The 20,211-nt window shown below is 37.9% G+C and overlaps 1 protein-coding gene across 3 annotated transcripts in view; it reads left to right on the top strand.

Annotated features, from left to right (window-relative positions):
- qser1 (glutamine and serine rich 1) overlaps positions 1-19,776 on the top strand; it is a 48,797-nt gene extending 29,021 nt beyond the window's left edge. For 2 of the 3 annotated variants that reach the window (XM_008106641.3, XM_016992907.2), the window contains 9 exons: positions 1,054-1,325; positions 2,875-2,991; positions 6,520-6,653; positions 7,416-7,648; positions 9,291-9,428; positions 10,178-10,275; positions 10,711-10,863; positions 11,711-11,806; positions 14,949-19,776. In XM_008106641.3, coding sequence (XP_008104848.1) covers positions 1,054-1,325; positions 2,875-2,991; positions 6,520-6,653; positions 7,416-7,648; positions 9,291-9,428; positions 10,178-10,275; positions 10,711-10,863; positions 11,711-11,806; positions 14,949-15,089 — 1,382 coding nt within the window. In that variant the 3' untranslated portion in view covers positions 15,090-19,776. The remainder of the gene's footprint in view (positions 1-1,053; positions 1,326-2,874; positions 2,992-6,519; positions 6,654-7,415; positions 7,649-9,290; positions 9,429-10,177; positions 10,276-10,710; positions 10,864-11,710; positions 11,807-14,948) is intronic. The other variant, XM_008106646.3, reaches the window with a different exon arrangement.
- The last annotated feature ends 435 nt before the right edge of the window (positions 19,777-20,211 follow it).

Below are 20,211 nucleotides of genomic sequence, written 5' to 3'. Positions count from 1 at the left end.
TGCCATGGGATACAGTTGTCTTTTTGGATAAGATTTCCTTATGCAGGCACTTTTTTCCATTTACATTATTTTAATGGCTTGACTAAGCTTCAAGTCTCAATAGCATACTATAAGTTGAACTCTAAAAAAAAAAATCAAATCAGCTCCAGATTTACCTGCAACGTAAATATCCCCTTAAAATAATGTATATATATGTTGCCTTTTCCTTTTGAACATCTGGAATCTGTGATTTCTTCTACTGTGTTTCTAGTTCTTATATGCAGTTCCTTTGGCTTGTTCTGGGGAATCGGCCCGGTGAGTGAGCCAACCAGCAAGGAAGGGCGAGGGGAAGCAAAGGAGAAGCAGCGACACTGCCCCCTCCACTTGTCCTCCTCCTCCTCCTCCTCTTCTTCCAGAGCCAGCCTGCTGGAGGAAGAGGACAAGCGAGGCTTGGAAGGTGCCCCGCTGCTGTTCCTCGCTGCTGTTCCTCGCAATCCCCCTCCTCTTCTCCCTCAGAAGAAGACGAGGGGGATTGCGAGGAACAGTGGAAGGGCACCTTCCAAGCCTCGCTTGTCCTCCTCATCCTCATCCTCCTCTTCTTCCAAGAAGAAGAGGAGGAGAAGGAGGGAGGAAAGGGACGCTCCTCTCCATGCCAAGCCTCGGGGTTCCTCCCTTGCTGCAAAGGAGGAAGCCCGAGGCTTGGCAGGGAGAGAAGAGTCCCTTCCCTCCCTGTCATGCACCGGTTATCCGTCATTCAGCCCTTCCCTTTATGACGGATAACCGGAACTCTACTGTATGTGTTTTCATTGTGTATTTTAACAATGTTGTAACCCACTTTGAACCGTGAGGAGAGGTGGCTAAGACATAAAATTATTTTTATTATAATACATGTAAAATAAAGCTGGGACATTGTTCCCTAATGGGCATGCTGCTACTGTCGTCAGTGAACTTTGCACCATGTAATAACATTTTTAAAATTATTTGATATATGCTTAAAAGCCATATATATGCACTCATACATATATACGTACTTGGTTTTTAAATTGAACAAATCCATTGTATTTTGTATTTCAGGCATGGAGAAAACTGTTTCTAAAACTAAGGCCGATACTACTGTAAAGATGGAACCTTCTAGTTCAGCTATTAGTGTGCGAAATGCTCAGGTGAAAACCCATTCACCGCAACCTAAAAGAGAGAGTGTTGCTACAGATCAGTTAGTAAAAAAACAGGCAACTGTCGCAATAGAAGGGTATATTGAGGATAACAGTGGAGACAGTGGAGGTGAAGGCATGTATAGAGAACGTGACGAATTTGTAGTGAAGATGGAAGATATAGAATTACTGAAGGTAATCCATTATTTTTTAAGAAATGTAAGAAAATTCACTAGTCAAATATTTTCTGGCATATGTAATGTTTTTCTTTTTGAGTGTCTTAAAACTATTTTAATATTTTTTTTAAAAAATCACTATTGTAAATATGTATTATTCTTTTAAGACCTGTATGTTATTTCTTAGTTTTATAATAGGATATCGGAAAGAAACCAGACACTGACAAAGTCCAATGCTAAACCTGAGACTTGATAATATTCATTATAGATACCTAGCTGCATGGTTCCAGTTAATATAATATAATATAGTTTTAAGCAAAATATGAAATGTTTTAAAATTGGCATATTCTGGCTTGAATGAAACCATCAATTATAGTCCCAATTTTGAATGTAACTGGGGTTAATTTGTGTTGTCTATTTCTAACACAGTGAAAACATGATTTCATAGAGCTCGTGTATATCTTAACTTGCTATGCCTGAATTTAATGACTCAAAGACAACCAAAGAACCAGTTCACATGAAAGGTCAAAAAAATATAGTTAATGATGTGCAACTAGTTTGGTATTATTTCTTTTTTATATAAATGATTTTATTGATGCTTTTCTAAAACACTACAGGCATGAAACTAAGGGAAAAAATGGGGTGGAATAAGGGGGTTAGGGGGTGTGTGGAGGGTAAATAGGTGGGGGAGGGATGGGCTAGTGTAGGGAAGGGAGGTGAGTTAGGGTTAGGGAGGTGGGAAAAAGTTTTGGTAAGAGTTAAGGGGGTGGTAACAAAGGGAAGGTGTGTTTCCAGACCTGGGAAAAAGCCTATTAAGGGGGACGGGGGGACGGGGTAGACTTCCGATTTTCCATCTTCCATTTGTTATTATTTCTGAAATGATAAACCGTGTTTTACAATAAGCCAGAATTTGAAGTCATGGCTTTTTTTATTTTGTGAGGATTGCAGCTGTGTATGCTTGATCTCAGAAATAATGGGGTTGCTAAGTGGTGGAGATGAAAGTGAACTCTCAAATTTTGGAGCTGAAAAGACGGAAAATGATAGCAAAACACAGTTGCAAATTATGCATCTAAATCAGGAATAAGTGACCGCCTTGACATACATTTGCTACCTAGTATATTCTTCAAGTAGAAGCATTTTTAAAAAAGTCTCCATTTCTAACAGCAAAATGGGGTGGGGGCTTTTTCTTATTTTTTAAAAATTCCAATTCTTGTGGATGAAATCTTCATATTTTGAGTTTCGCTTACAGCAGATAGTCAAGGAAGGGATACAAATTATTACAGTCCCGCCCCCAATTTGCTCACTTGTCTACAACCCAGGTTGCTCACCTGTGCTCTAAATGTAGCTTGCTTTGGAAGCTGAACTGGAATAGCAGCCTGTTTTAAGTTGGTATTGCCTTGACTAATCCACTGCTGTCTAGCTTAATCTGAAATGAGATCAAACTCATAACTGTGGTTTGCAAAGGGTTATGGAAAATGTGGTGTTCAAAGAAAAATAATGTAGTGGCCAGTTTGACTTACTTATTGTAGCTATAAAAGTAATTGAAGTTTTTCATTTTGGCCCCGTAGGTTGCTTTAGAAACAGGAACAGAGCCCCCAGCCATCTGGAAAGTTCAAAAAGCTTTGTTGCAAAAGTTTATTCCAGAAGTGCGAGATGGGCAGAGGGAATTTACAGCTACTAACAGTGTAAGTACAAAGCTTATTCCTAAGTGCAAATATTCCATTTGACTCATTTTATACCAAGGAGATTTTCAATGATGTAAGATGTGTTTTAAAACTAAAAAAAGGCTGATTTGAAATTTGTATGAAGTTCCATTTTCTCTCAGGGAATGACAGGGAAGGTGCTGCCATCTTTCTATCCTTCTCTTCCCTATTTCTTAGTTCATAATAATAATAACTTTGTGTGACTTACAAATAAGGAGTATTACTGTTAACCATGGGGCCCTTGGTGGCACAGTGTGTTAAAGGGCTTAGCTGCTGAACTTGCGGAACGAAAGGTGCCAGGTTCAAATCCCGGGAGTGGAATGAGCGCCCCCTATTAGCCCCAGCTCCTGCCAACCTAGCAGTTTGAAAACATGCAAATGTGAGTAGATCAATAGGTACCACTCCGGCGGGAAGGTAACGGTGCTCCATGCAGTCATGCCGGCCACATGACCTGGAGATGTCTACAGACAATGCCAACTCTTCGACGTAGAAATGGAGATGAGCATCAATCCCCAGAGTCGATCACGACTGGACTTAACATCAGGGAAAACCTTTACGTTTTTTTACTGTTAACTATAATGATCAGAAACCACTTCAAACTTTTCAGGGGAGGAGACAGAAAGAATAAAAATTCTCACACCTTATTCTACAAACTATGAATGAATATCTCGTCATTTAAACTGGAGAAGTACTCCACGTCACTTACTTCTGTGCCATCAGCCAGAATTAGCATGACCGTTTGCCCCAAAACCTTCAGGCTAGCCTTCAGGCTAAACCTCCTGATCAGTCTTCCTGGTCAGTCGCAAGCCTGTGTTGGACGGGGTCGCACTCCCCCTGAAGACACAGGTTCGCAGTCTGAGTGTTCTCCTGAACTCATCGCTGAGCTTGGGGCCCCAGGTCTCGGCGGTGGCCAGGGGAGCATTTGCACAACTCAGACTTGTGCGCCAGCTGCGCCTGTTCCTTGGGAGGTCTGACTTGGCCACGGTGGTCCACGCTCTGGTTACATCCCATTTGGATTGCTGCAACGCGCTCTATGTGGGGCTGCCTTTGAAGATGGCCTGGAAGCTCCAATTAGTACAACGGGCAGCAGCCAGATTAATAACTGGGGCGGCATACAGGGAGCGTACAACCCCCCGCTAAGCCAGCTCCACTGGCTGCCGATATGCTACCGAGCCCAATTTAAAGTGCTGGTTTTGACCTACAAAGCCCTAAACGGTTCTGGTACAACTTACCTACGCATCTCCTCCTATGAGCCCACAAGAACCTTAAGATCATCCAGGGAGGCCCTCGATCCCACCTGCCTCACAAGCGCGGCTCGTGGGGACGAGAGACAGGGCCTTCTCGGTGGTGGCTCCTCGGCTGTGGAACTCCCTCCCCAGTGACATCCGGCAGGCTCCATCCCTTCTGGGGTTCAGGAAGAAGCTGAAGACCTGGCTATGTGCGCAAGCATTTAATGAATGAACTCAGGTAGCGTCGACATGAATCGGATTAAGGCTCTTGCACAAAGTCTGATGGATGATTGGCACAAATATTCTGTGCTACCCTGTGTTAAATCTTTTATATATGGTATATTGCTATTAAATAGTTATTTAACTATTTTTAACTGTTTTAATTCTTATTTTATTATATTATGATATACTGGTAGTGTTCCTGCCAGTTGTGTAAGCCGCCCTGAGTCCCCTTGGGGAGAAGGGCAGGGTAGAAATATCGGAAAAAGATAAATAAACGGCATGTGTAGAAAGTGATTACCTTATTTGTATCTCGATAAATTCATCTGTGTTTTACGTTACACTCAGACTTCCTACAAATGAAAGTTTGGCTTTTGGAAGTAGTTTCCTGCCAATTTTCTTCACTTTTCCCATTTATTTACAGTATTTATATTCTGGAGCACTCAGGGCGGATCACATTGCACATATAAGGCAAACATTCAATGCCATAACATAGAGACAGAGACAGACGCAGGCACGGGCTGGCCTCGAACTCATGACCTCTTGGTCAGAGTGATTTGTTGCAGCTGGCTGCTAATCAGCATGCGCCACAACCCGGCTTACAGTATTTTTGCCACATTCTGGTCCTTCCATGAAAGACCCTTCCATGAAAGATAGGAATAGGGAAGTTATAACTTAAAATTTGGATGGCATTCATATTTATGGTATGAAAATGAGAAGGTGGATAAAGAATTTAACAGACATACAATAAGATCTAATCTCCTAGTGATTTGGAAGAGATACAAGGAAGGGATGAAATCAAATACTGCTCTATGTCTGCGTCCACTGGAAGCAGTACTTGGGCCAACATCTAATGAGAAAATAAGAACCTATAGGGAGTATCTAATGAAAGAAAACGTGAGAGAAGGGATAGGGATAAGTGACTAGTTCCGTTACCATCAACTACATAATCGATTCAGGAAAGACGTTCGTGTAGGGTTCTCCAATAGAAAATCAGTGTTGGAGTGTATTCTTGAGAAATAGAATAAAGGCTTATTCTCAAAGTACAGTGTAGAGGATAACCGAATAAAAATGGCTATGATTTCATGGGCTAAAGACTTAGGGAAAAATATTGATTTGGAGAATTGGGAACATTTATGGGAAAGAGGATTCAAATTCCCAGTAGCTGGCTCCATTAGAAAAATGTATATTAAATGTTCTATAGAAGTTATATAACACCAGAGATAATCTTCTCGTTGAGGGGAATGCTGGAGGTGTAAGATGCAGAAAGGCACATTTTTTCATGTTTGGTGGACCTGTAGAATGATACAAGATTTTTGGGAAAACATAATTAAGGAAACAAACAAAATGATTACTTATAAGATTAAGAAAAATCCAGAAATGTGTTTTTTAGAAATATTTAGGGAGAGAATTAGTAAAGGAATTGAGGAAATTTGTCAATATAGCTTTGTTGCAGCCAGAGATAGACAATAGCAAAATCTTACAAAGGTGAAAAAGAACTATCTAAAAAGGATTGGAAAAAAAGTTATTAGTTATTGAAATGGCCAAGCTATAATGGTATCTGGGGAGGAAATAATGAAGAGTTCACCAAAAAATGGAAACTGGCATTGGAAAGAAAGACAAATGTTGAATTTAAAGTAGCCGAAGGAGAATTTACTAAATAATTTATTAAAGTAGTTATAATGGTAGGTTTTATTACATATAAGATTCACAGTGAGTAGTTACAAAAGTCATAGGTGATGGGTTCATGGGTGAGTGGTAGGAAGGGAAGGATTTGTTAGAATGTTGCAATGTACCTGTTTTGCTTGTTAATGTAATTTTTGCTTATGCTTGTCACTTGTATACAATCAGATTAAAAAATTGAACACACACAAACAAAGGAATAGGGAAGCACATCAAATTGTAATAATAATTAGGGATCCCCAGTTTCACAAGAAATATGCTGCTTGTATTAAGACTAAAAAACAAGATATTGTTTATATGATGCCTTTACAGTCTGCTGTAAAAAATAAGATATATACATACTTGTATGTACCATGTCTTTGTTTTTTGCTTGTTGCAGTATCTTGGGTATTTTGGCGATGCAAAATCAAAATACAAACGGGTGTTCGTGAAGTTCATAGAAAATACAAACAAGAAAGAATATGTCAGAGTGTGTTCCAAGAAACCAAGAAATATATCTGTACAGCCCACAAGGTATTTTTATTTTGATACATTTTTTAAAATCTTCAATTCTGATACTAGGCAGGAACATCTTGATACTTATTGTTAACATGCTTTATATTGTAATGCATTTATTTTTAGGTTCTTGTATATTATTAGAAGAGTGTCCATCCATAATATATGTTCATATGTGCTTCAAAAATACTTTGTTGCAGTCATAACTGAAAGCAGAAATGTCTGGTCTAAATTGGGGATAAACAAGCTGCACATATGAAAGGAGAAGAGTGAACACGTTTGTATTCAGTTTTGACCAAACCCAGTGTCTCCTTACACATGAAGTTTGAAAACTGATTTACTCTGTATATTTACATTAGTGTAAATACTGTACTTTAATGCTTCTCAAAAAAGGAACCATCCCCTTTTCTGAGTAGAGTGGCAAAAGGTAAGAGCTCAGTCTGTTCTGGAAGAACCTAAAAGAAACACTGACCCAGCTACTCTCTGCTCTGATGCTGCTTCTTGCGTTTTTGAATATTGAATAATGTCCTCGCCCTCGTCCCCCCCCCCCAAACTGGAAATCTGAAACCATTTATTAGCAGAAGAACAGCTAAAAAGTATCCACAGGCTAAAATGAATTGGGCATTTAACTAATAAAAGACCATATTTTCAGCATCTTGAGATGTTCCCTTTTTTTCTTACAGATTTTATAGGATACAGTCCAGGTTTTGCTCTTTTCCTTCCCTATACAGGTTTTTGCATGTAACAGTTTGTTTCAATTTTTTTCTCTTTCCCTTGTAGAACTGTTCATTCTAAGCCAAGCACTAGCACCAACAAAGTTTCTGATCCCCCGGCACCAAAAACCACAACAACAACAACAACAACAACAAAAGCTTCTTCAGTAAAGCCCAAAGCTAAACAGCCAAAGATAAAGGCTGAGCCACCACCAAAGAAACGGAAAACATGGAAGGAAGAATTGCCTGCTAGTCCTCAACTCCAGAGCGATGAGGAAGGTAAACCCCAGCATCCCAAAAGTAATTATATTTTATTTACTTTTTTCTTCTCGCATGTTAGGTGCTTTGTTGTGTCTCTTGCTAAGTGTTGTGGGCATTTGTGTCTTTACTTTGCTGTCAAGTCCCATAATAATTTTAATGTGATCACTTTTGTTTAGATGTTTAGACAAGACTTTGAGAATGTCTAGCCAATGGTCTGCAATTATGATACAGCACAGCATTTTCATCCCATACCCTTGTCCCTTAGCTACAACGTGCACTATCCCCTTCTCTTCATATTGTTTACAGTTGGCCATGTTTTACAACAGTTGACACTATAGGTTATTGGGTGCTGTTCTGAGCTCAAATTGTTGTTTTAATACTACTGGTTTTATTTTGTATTGTACTGTGTGTTTATTTTATGTGTTGTTTTAGGCACTTTGTTCCATATGTAAGCCGCTCCGAGTCCCTTCGGGGAGATGGGGCAGGGGAACAAAATTAAAGTTACTATTATTTTTTTATGAGGGCAGTATATTTTCTGAATTGCTTCATGATGCAGTATCATTGCAGCTTTAAGCAGAAAATTCTTTTGTGCACATGAAAATGAAAATGGGAAATGCACTTCAGAAATCATATGTTCCCTCAACTGTGGTCCTTCAGTTTGGGCCACGGTGAAGAAATTTCCTGCTGTGTCTCATCAAAGCTTAGAAAAGTAACCTTTAGAGACTAACTCTCAGGATCCCTCAGTCTGACCATTCAGCCTGGGGAACTGCAGTCCAAAAATAAATTTCTAAACTCTATTTTTACGAAGAAATTGTTTAGAGGTGTATATATAAATTAGCTTTACTGTTTTCTTTGTTGTAGACATAGGTTGATATTCTGTTTGTAGTACAATTATTTTTAGATGCTGGGCTAGGTTTCTAAAGCATGTAGAACATAATTGTTTTTTGAGAATGAAGATTTTAAGAACTAGGTTTCTGCAAAAAATAGTTAACAACAGTATACAGTGTTCCCTCTCTACTTTGAGGTTCACTTTTACCTCCCTCACTGTTTCGCAGGTTTTCAATTAATATTAATCCACACATCGGGGTATTTCCGCTGTTTCGTGGGTTTTTGCGGTGTGCAAAGGGTTTTGGAAGGGGGGAAGGAGAAATAAAGGGAGAGGGGGGAGGGGAGGGAAGGGTTGGAAATAAAAAGGGTTATTTAGCTTCCATTCTTCTTCTCTACCTGTGTACTGTATATTGTAACTGCTAAAATAAAGTACAAACTGCATTGTAGTAAGTGGTCTGTGGTTTGCTCTCCTCAAGACATAGAATAAATATAGTGTCCCTACTTCGCAGATTTTCACTTATTAGGGGTGATCCTGGAACGTAACCCCCGCGATAAGTGAGGAAACACTGTAATTCATATATAGTCGAAGTTAGATATTGTCTCTAGTAACTAAATTCACTTTCTTGGCTTATAATTGCTCCAACATTTTAATTGTATTTTTTGAAATTATTAGATGCTTAGTGCAAAGATATGACTCTAACAACGTAATCCTGTTTAGGATATCTCCTAATACTCTTGTTGCACTTATATTCCTTTGCATGGTCACTAGAGGTCACCAGAGTCACAATAAAGTAATCCATTTATGAGATTAAAATGCAATTAGAGCACTATACTTGTATTTCTAATATTTTAGATACTGCAACTCCGGCTCCTGTTGTTGCTCGTTTTTTGAACACTAGAGCTATGAAGGAAACATTCAGAAGTTATATGGAATTGCTTGTTAGCATCGCCTTGGACCCAGATACCATGCTGGCATTGGAGAAGAATAATGGTACAGGGGTCAATTATTTGATTATTTTATCTTACTACAGTTTACTATATTATATGTATTTTGGCTACCTGTTAAATAGGATCCATTTTACAGGCATATGGGCGCAGTGTTGTTTCAGAGTATTACCTACACCTTTGAGTAGAATTTTAAAGCTAATAGACAGTAATACTAGGTCATTTTAACAGTCTCAAGAATTGCGTTATTCCATATACTCATGTATAAGCCTAGAAGTTTTAGTCCAAAAATCCACCTCAAAAACCTGGGTTGATTTATCCATTAACTCTTAAAAGGAGAGTCATCCCTTTCCTGAGCAAAGTGGTAAAATATATATGTGCTTAGTATTTTAGAAGAACCTAAAAAAAGCACCAACCTGCTCTATTCTCCCTGCTGTGGTGCTGCTTCTGGCCTGTTGAAATGACTGGGTGGGGAAACGGTGGTGGTGGCAGCGAGTGGCGCCCGGCGCCCTGAGGCAGTGGTAATACTTTCTTCTGCAGAGTGACCCTCAACTTACACTTGGGTCATATCAAAATCCATAATTTTGGCCCCAAAGCCTTGGGGTGGACTCTTCCTTTTCCTGGGTCTCTTCTTATTTGCAGATGGCAGACCTCCTGGAACAGAGTTTAGAAGGGGCAAGTCTTGCCTTGTAGCATTGGGTGCCACTCAGTACATTCAACTAAAAACCATCATATGATTCAGATCAATACTTGCATTGTAGTTTGTAAAATATTCTTCATTTTCATTTTTTTTAGATGAGCTGCTTTTGCCACACATGAGAAAAATTGATGGCATGCTGAATGACAATAAAAAAACATTGCTCTCGAAATTACATTTGGAGCGCTCATTCAAGGTATTGAATCTTAAAATGTTTTTATTAGTTATTTGTTGACCCTTTATTATGTGGAATCATTATGGAGAATTACTACATGGGGTCATTACAGAGAATGGGTTGTTCAGTAATGCAAGTCAAATGAGCAGCTGCCCTACTTTTCATTTTCTTCAGTGAAGCTTGCTACCTGCATTTCCACATAAAAGGGAGCTTTTTTTGCTTATCAGTTACCACAGGAGTCTGTATCACTTAAATTCAGACTGCTGCATTGCTTCTAGACATTTTTAAGATTTCTTTGTGATTTCTGTGTGATTTCTTTACCATTAAGTGTTTTTGTGTGCTTTTTATGCTCATTTTATAAAGGGGTTCTAAATTTCTAGCACATCAATGTAATAGATTTTCTGTCATAAAATCCTGCACAATTAGTCATCTAGTGCTTTTATACTCTGTTTTAAGGCTGCGTTGGAAAGCTTTCCTGAACTGACTGTAATCACCCGTGATTCTAAAACAAAAACAGGGGTGAGTGGAGTTTCTCGAATCAAAATGAATGGGAAAGCTTATAATAAGAAAACACTGAAGATTTCTAAAGCACCTACAAAATTAGCACAGGTAGGTCTATGCAATTTTTTTCTCCTTCTATATTCCTAATGTATATACTAATACCAGTCACAGAATTTTCTTAATTGCTTTGTGTATTATTAGTATTATTATATTTATTTATACCCTGCAATATCTCCCCAAAGGGGACTCAAAGCAGCTTGTCATAAAAGCATTAGTATACAATTTAAAATATACAAACATTAGAACAGAATTAAACACAAACAGCACTAAAAAAAATCACAGTTAAAATCTATTAAAAACATATTCAAAGGTAAAAACCAAAGTACCCTCTGACTAGGTCTTAAACACCTTCATCTTTAAAAGCCTGTCTGAATAAAAAGGTTTCAGCCTGCCACTGGAAGGACAGCAGGGAAGGGACATTCTAGCTTCCCTGGGCAGAGAGTTTCAGAGTCGCGGGGCAACCACCGAGAAGGCCTGTTCTATCGTTCCCACTAACTGAGCTTGTAATGGAGGTGAGAATGAGAGAAGTGCCTCTCCTGAAGATCTCAAGGCTCAGGAAGGTTCATACAGGAGATGTGGTCGGATGTGGTACAAAGGATTTTGGTGGGTAATTAATGAGTAGGAAGATACTTTCCTTGGTGCCTTTGAATGTGGGGGATTTTGGCGTCTGTGCCTCCATGTGGTTGTCTCTTGGATGTCAGCAGACTGATCTTATAAGTGAGCTTTTACCAGCTGGCCATTCTAGATAAGAACAAAACTAGGAAACAAATCTGATTTTAAATCATAATTTAGGGAATGTATACAAGAATTCATTTTATTTATATAAAGATAACCTATTAGGAACTTGCCACTGGTATTTACACTTTTAGCTAACAGTAACTATTTTTCTATACAGGAGTTTGCAGTAGATCCAGAAAAAATACCATTGTGTTCTCTGTATCATTCACTCCATCATTACAAATATCACATGTTTCTGAGGTGTAAAGTACAGGTGAGTCCTTAGTTTATAGTATCATTGTTTGTTTTTCATGATTGAGGGGTTAACATCCTATATATTTGATTTGTGCCTCCCAATTATAGACAGGGGGAAAGGAAATGTGAAAATCAATGTGTCAATCTTGAAAAATTTAGTATAACCTAATAATTCTTTTGAAATTATACTCTGAATGATTAAAAAAAGACCCTGGGGTGATGGTATCATAAGATTTTTTAAATGTTTTGAATAAATGTATTCAGAGCTTGAAATAGGCTTTTAAAATAACTTTCAATTATGACTAAAGTTATTTTAAAAGTGTATTTTAAATATGTAAAAAGGGAAGAATGAGAGGATGCTTCATTGAGAAGGAAAAGGGTTGTATATGAGTGTCTTTGACCCAAGGCACAGGAAGTCACTGCAAAAGGATGGAGGGAAGGAGGGAATAGTATAATGGGGAACAATTGTTGTAGACACTGTTCAAAAGTGTATGTGAGGGGAAGTCGTAGGGAGGAGGGAACCCTGGAGACTCAGACGCAGAACCACGGCTTCAAACTACAGGAAAGGAGATTCCACCTGAACATTAGGAGGAACTTCCTAACTGTGAGACCTGTTCAGCAGTGGAACTCTCTGCCCCAGAGTGTGGTGGAGGCTCCTTGTTTGGAGACTTTTAAACAGGCTGGATGGCCATCTGTCAGGGGTGCTTTGAATGCGAATTTCCTGCTTCTTGGCGGGGGGTTGGACTGGATGACTCACAAGGTCACTTCCAACTCTGTGAGTCTATAATTTCTATGATTCTATATTTAGGTGTCATCAGCATACTGACATCACTCCGCCCCATGCCTTCCGATGATCTCTCCCAGTGGTTGGAAATATTTAAAAGCATTGGGGATAGAATGGCACCTCTGAGATGTCACATAACAGCTCCTTTTTTGAGGAGCAGCTATAACCAAGCGCACCATCTGGAACCTGCCTGAGAGGCATGACCGGAACCACTGCAACACAGTGCCTCTGATTCCCAAACTCCCCAAGTGTTCCAGACGGATACCATGGTCGATGATATCAAAAACAGCTGAGAGATCAAAGCACCAACAGGGACACACACCCCTTGTCAGTGTTTAGACGGAGATCATCCACTAAGGTGATCAACTCCGTATCCTGCTCTAAAACCGGGTTGAAATGGGTCAAAGAAGTTTGTGTCCTCCAAGACTGCCTGAAGTCGGAGGGCAATTGCTTCCCACTGGACAAGGATGGCATATAGCTCTGACATTGGAGTTATATAGACTCATAGAATTGTAAGAGACCACATGAGCCATCCAGTCCAATCCCTGCAATACAGAAATACACAATTAAATTACTCCTGACAGATGGCCACCCAGCCTTTGTTTAAAAACCTCCAGAGAAGTGGACTCCACCACCCTGCGAGGTAGCATATTCCATTGCCTTACAGCTCTTAACGCCAGGAAGTTCTTCCTAAAGTTTTCCTGCAATTTGAATCCATCATGTCCTAATCTCCAGAGTAGCAGAAAACAAGCTTGCCTCCTCAATTTGACATCCTTTCAAATATTTTAAGAATGGCTATCATACCCCCTCTCAGCCTTCTTTTCTCCAGGCTAAACATACCCCAGCTCCCTCAGCTGTTTCACATAGCGCTTGGTTTCCAAATTTTCAATTATTTTGGTCACCCTTCTCTGGACACATTCCAGGTTGTCAATATCCTCCTTGAATTTCAGTGTCCAGTATTTGGTCAGTCCTCACCTGGACACAGTATTCCAGGTGAAATCTGATCAAAGCAGAATAGAGCAGTACTGTTACTTCGCTCAGTCTAGACCAGTGGTTCTCAACCTGGGGTCCCCAGATGTTTTTGGCCTTCAACTCCCTGAAATCCTAACAGCTGGTAAACTGGCTGGGATTTCTGAGAGTTGTAGGCCAAAAACATCTGGGGACCCCAAGGTTAAGAACCACTGGTCTAGACATTATGCTCTTGTTGATACAATCTAGAATGACATTGGCTTTTTTAGCTGCTGCACCACATCGTTAAGATTAGTATGAAGGGAAATTACGAGTCCTCAAACCCCAGTGGCTCCCATTCTTGGCCATATAGCTTGGGAATGATGGCAGTTACTGTTCCATATGTAAGAATCTAAAGCATATGTATGCTTTAGAAAGCACCATACAATTGAATGTTGTAAGTGATTCATGAGGAAAGAGAAGTGCTTCTTTTAAAAAAAATGCCTTGATTTTATAAGGAATTTCCTTCTTTACAATTATTTTTACTTGGATTATGTAACAAAAGTGTGCATGACACCAAAAATCCACTTCATTTATATTTACGAAATTCAGATGACCCCTGTTTTGATTCTAAAGAGTTTTGAAAAATGCTTAGGGGTCTGTGTCACATTTAATACAAAGTTCCGAAAATTTTATTAGTTTTTCATTTCATTATTCGCTCATTCTCACCCATGGGGACACTTCTGGGGCTCTTCCCTCCCTTATTTTAGGGCTATCAGGATGAAACTTGCTACAGTTGTAGGATTTAGCACTGTAAGTTTCAGAACTTTTCACTTGTCTACTGATTTTTAGAACATTTATTAAGCTTTTACGAACAACATTTTTTAAAAAACTACAAGAGCTATTCCCTTGAATTTTTCTACAATGACACATTACCAAGACATCACTTCCCCCGTTTCAGAAAGATTCGCACTGATTTTTAAGGGTTTTTTTTTTTTGAAGTTTTGTTCTCTTTCCTAGCTCCACAAAGCTCAGACTTGGGGGGGGGGAGGAATACTTTGCAGATTCTGAGCTTAAACTCATGCATAGCTGATATGGCATATCAAAAAAGCTGAGAGGCTGGAGGCCAGGTGGTTGAAGGCGGCACCACGTATAGGGTCAGATTGCTGTTTTCATTTGTGGGGGAGGGGCGAGCACACGGCACTGGCTTCATATTGCAGGTTGTAAGTACAGATTTACCAAATCACTTTTGATTTACAACCCTCATCTGAATTTTTGCACAGCCCTATTATGGAATGGTTGTCCATTGTAAAAAAAAAATCAGAACAATCTCAAAGACAGGAATATGCTATTAAAATGTTAAGGAAGTATTGCAAACCTGCAAATATTCACAGGTTTAATTGTGACCTCAATTTTGCTCTGCCAACAGATCTCTTCTGTTCAAAAGAAGAACGCAGATCTTGGCCAGGAGGAGATTGTACAGCAGTGTATGAAAAATATAAAATGGGTTGAAGACCTCTTTGAGAAGTTTGGTGAACTTTTGAATCATGTACAGCAGAAATGTTCCTAGCAAACTTTGTCCTCAACTTCACTTTCTTTTTCTTTTTTTTTGGTCACACTCAGCAACAAGAACTGAAAGGTCAGAGAAACTCTGCTTAGAGGGATCATGCCAGACTCAATTCTAAGTCAGAAGAATTTGTGTTTTTGGTTCATGGGCTTATGATATGGAAAAATTATGCTGCCGTGCACATGAAAATACAAAGGAACCTCACTGCATTTTTAATCTGAGGAATGATTTTTTTTCAATTTTGTAAACTCTTATATTGAAATAACTTAGGTTTATTTTTGACAAATGATCAGAGCATGCACAAATATATATATTTTTGGCTGTGACAAGAATAACAAAATATCATGGCATTTTTTGATTCTGAACACTAGGAAGAGTCTGGATGATTAATATTTACCTTTGTCTGGCTTACCGAGTAGAGTCTTGGACATTTTGCAAACAGAGCTAGTATGACATGATATTCTCTATATGAATAATTGCCATCACAAATTCTGCTTTATGGACTACTTTATTGCTGTTATGTTCAGGAGGCTGGACATGGAGTTGGTGCAATCCTATGACTGTGTCAAATATTGTAATGAAAAACAATGACCTTAACTATTTTCCCTGCAGTTTTTTGGGAGAAAACCCTTTTCCTTTATACAGTACTTCCCACCCCCCTCCTTTAGAAGAAAATCAATTGTACATTTTATCTCACTAATAGTTGTATTTTTCACAAAGAAAAATGATGGCTTATATTTGTTTTATGTATCTTTGTAATACACTTCCTAAGGTTTTCAGTGAACCCTGTTCATTTTATATATTAATTTCATATTGTAAACTATGTTATCTTGAGATAATGCTTTTGTTTATACAGGTTTGCTTCAGTGTTAACCAGGAATAAGACATACTAGACTTTATAAGTTTTCTTTATAAGTATAGTTGTGTTTAAACACTGCATTTTATTTTCTAATACATGACAATTCTTACTACATGATTTGATAAATTGAAAGGTTCAGTGAACAGCTACTGTGTTTATCTTCTGGACAATAGGGATTGGTGACTGAATAAAATATATGCAGTGTTGAACACAGCTGACAGTGATTTTTTATTTTATTTTTAGAGCAGGTAATGGCAGAACTGTTTGCTTCCTGGTGCCTTTTTGAAATCATTACACATAATTGTGTAGCTGCCTTTCTATAATAGGACCAGTAGTCCCAGACGACAAATATATTCAGCTCAAATCAGTAGGAAACTTTCTTTATTTGCCAACAGAATGCCTTACCTCAATCCCTAATTCAAAATGTATAAGTCTTCTGCTTGGGTTTGTGAATAGCCTGAACATATTGTACATGTATCAGATAACATGTAGAAATAATTCATTTGTCTTTTCACTGCCACTTAGTGCCTTAATTTCAGCCAAGAAGAAAGCAGGTCTCCTTAATCTCTAGCCAACCAGGATATTCTTGTATGTAGCATGGTGTCTTTTCTTTAGTTGTACATATATGTTCATTGCACCTTAGGTTTGTAAAGTATAATGAAGGGCTGTGATTACAAGCAATTAAACTAGGATTTCAAAGTTATCAAAGGATGTTTTCAATTGTGATGTGTCTGTTATGATAATAGACAATATCTGTATTTACAAAAGATTTGTTTTCTATGTTGGATGTGGTACTCTTCATTTCATTTATATTGAGGGGAAGGAAAAAAGTCAATGAAAACTTTGATAAATTTCCATATTGGTGTTTGTCTTGCACTTTCCTTGTACTCTACTTGCCTTGAAAAAGCCATTGCTATGGCTGAACGTCTACTTGGAGGAGTGGGCAATATATGGCCTCCCAGGTGTTGCATTGCAAGGCCATCAACCCTAGCCGGCATAGCCAACAGTGAGATATAATAAGGTTTGCAGTCCAACAAGGTTTGCAGGTCAGAGTTGCCCATCCATTTTACTGGTTTTGTAGGAAATATGATGGTCTGGAACATAAATAGGAAATGTATATGTAGGTATGTTTCTACATATGCATGGCACTCCTGGTATTATTTGACAGCAACTCCTGTCATAAAATCCCTAGTCCTATACAGTGTGTAGGGCTGCATCTTGGTTCTCAGCTAAAAATGACTGAGGGTTACATCTGTGTGTAGGGAAGAAGTCAATACTACTAAAACTATTGTGGAAGCCTCAACATGAATACACCTTAACTTTCTACTCTTATGTGTGACATACTTCTGAGTTGACATGTAAGCTGTGTGTCAGAGGATATCAGAAAGTTTTGTAACGGAGATGGAATATTCTTTGTTTTATATCATTCAAATAACCGTAGTCATTCATAGGAGGGTATAGAAAAGTATTTTGGAATTAAAACACTAAAGAAGAGTCAAACACTGATGGTTCATAAATATAAACCCCAACATTTTTCTACAACAAATTCCCATTCATCTCAACACTAGTTAATGTATACAGCAGACTTGGAGCGTATGAAGAGTTAATATTTCTATATAAAATAAGCTATAACATGGTCCTTACATAAAAAGAAATCAAAGGATACAAGTAAGTGTCTAGTGTTCCTCTTTAAAGAAACGAAGTTAAACTTTCACAGGTCTGTCATTTCAAGAAAGCCCCAAATATAGATTCTTAATTATTAATGTTTTGAGAAACATTCTACTTTTAACTAAACAAAGAACCAGGGATTGTGTTCTGCATAAATCGTAGTTTTTAGGATGCAGTCCTACAACTTCTTAAGAGTAAGCATCACTGAAATCATTGGTACTTATTTTCTGATTAGACATGTATAGGATTGTGCTGTGTCAGCATGTTCTTTCGTTTAGAAGTGTGAGTAGAAAGCAACCAAAGTAGTGTAGTGTTTTGAGCACTGGATTACGTCTCTGGGCATTAGGGGTCGAATCCCTGCTTAGCCAAGGAAACTCAGTGGGTGATCTTCAGCAAGTAAAACTATTTCAGCCTCAGAGGAAGTTAAATCTTGCCAAGGGAAACCCGTGATAAGTGAGAAACAATATCAGCAGGTGGTAACTTTATCAAGAGAAGGAGATGTAAGGAGCACCTTGGGATTACAGAGTAGAAAGTGTGAGTAGAAAGCAACCAAAGTAGTGTAGTGTTTTGAGCACTGGATTACGTCTCTGGGCATTAGGGGTCGAATCCCTGCTTAGCCAAGGAAACTCAGTGGGTGATCTTCGGCAAGTAAAACTATTTCAGCCTCAGAGGAAGTTAAATCTTGCCAAGGGAAACTCGTGATAAGTGAGAAACAATATCAGCAGGTGGTAACTTTATCAAGAGAAGGAGATGTAAGGAGCACCTTGGGATTACAGATGTACAGCACAAACATGTATTGACCTAGACTTTCTTTCTCACAGAACATTCACACTGCCTTGTTTCCTCAGTGTGATTCACAAACATATCTCCTGACCAAATTATTTGGAGATATGTTTTAGATGATACTGTCTATGCAGGGCACTGAAGATCTTGACCTTCCTCACTATATTTGAAAATATTAATACTTTGCTTGGCAGTTTATTATGAAAAAGGTTGGTGATGATGATACAACAACATTTCAAGCACAATCTACAAGCATGGACATTTTAATTGAAAAGACTAATAAGCTTGTAGGGAACCATACAATTCCACTGAAAAGCCAAAATACAGGAATTTTAGGGAAACGTAGTGTCATGTGAGTAAAATAAAATGTCAACAAATGAAAAGGCAAAATTCCTAAACTGGATGTTGTGGAGTAAACAATCCTACTTAGGAATGTTGTTCACAATATCTGTTTTCTCAGTATGTACAATGCAGCAATGCAGGAGGTCTTTTTCCTAAAATAACTATCCTAAAGATATGAAATATCAACTTCAAAAATGAATCAGTATATGGAAAAATCTATATTATAATGATAAATACAATGTGCATTAGTATCAGTACTATGTACCATATATGGCATTTATTTACCATTATAGTGTGATTTTTTTCTATAGGTTGGGTTTTGAAGTTGATGTTCCTTATCTTTAGGACAGTCACATAGAGGTTGCTTGTTAATTATGTAGTGTAATTCCCCATTTTCTTCCAAGAAGCTATACATAATATTTTTTAATTGTGCTGGAGGTCCTTTGCAAAATAATCTTCACATGCAAAGAGGTGTCTCCCTTTATGTTTCTAGACTGCATCTCCCATCAGCCCTACTTGGCAAAGCTTCTGGCTATATGATTGATTTGAGTCAATTCTAAAATATTATTTACCTGGAAGTTTTATCTTTTTTTCCTTTTGTTTTAAGTAATATATATTACAAAGGAAACTCAAAATGTCTTCCAATAAACAGTCTTCATAGAGGATATGTATTTTAAATATTTTAAATTTTACAAATATTTAATTTAAAAACGAACAAGCCAAAACATTTAAGGAAGTTGGAGATCAATGTACAGATAACAATTCAATATTTTGCATCATCCACTAACATACTTTTTGTATATTATTATACAGTGCACATCCTATATATAACCTATTTAAGTTAATGTTCACAAATGCATGTTAATACCTCTCTTCTATATAATGCAAAAAAATAAGTCTGGGATTAATCAGAGATGCTTTTTAGTCCCATTTTCAGGTGGTCCACAATAAATGTATAGAGTCATGAAAAGGTCACAATTTTTGTATTGTTGATTTGATGTTACTAAACTCATTAAAGTGAAAATACATTTTTCAAAATACTCTCCGATGATTTATTTTCAGTTTGAAAGATGGTCTGGCGAACTTTGATCCAAACAAATGTATATCGATTTAATCGTGTTGCTCTCAATGTCACGTTGAAAGCTTTTTCTACTGTATTATATCTAACAAATAGTGTTTCTAAAGGATAGTTTTTAATTCTGCAGTGTATGCTGCTGTCTCTTTAGGATAATGGGCACAGAAAACATTTTATAAGCAAGTCTTTAAAATGTACTCCTTGTACTGAATCTGTTCTGACTGAATTAAACCATTGTTCACATGATGAAAAAAGATGCAAATGAGGGGCAAATCAAACATAACTGGAATGTTTATGAAATATTTATGGTAAATAACGATATAATTCAACAGAACTGAAAATCCAAAGACTGCCTTGGATTATTTTAAAAAAGAAATCTTAGTAATGTGGAAGTCAAA

This window comes from Anolis carolinensis, chromosome 1 (genome assembly GCF_035594765.1).
Source record: "Anolis carolinensis isolate JA03-04 chromosome 1, rAnoCar3.1.pri, whole genome shotgun sequence".
Classification (NCBI taxonomy): Eukaryota; Metazoa; Chordata; class Lepidosauria; order Squamata; family Dactyloidae; genus Anolis; species Anolis carolinensis.
The sequence above is the reverse complement of the archived record's forward strand: the minus strand, read 5'-3'. Positions and strand labels throughout refer to the sequence as shown.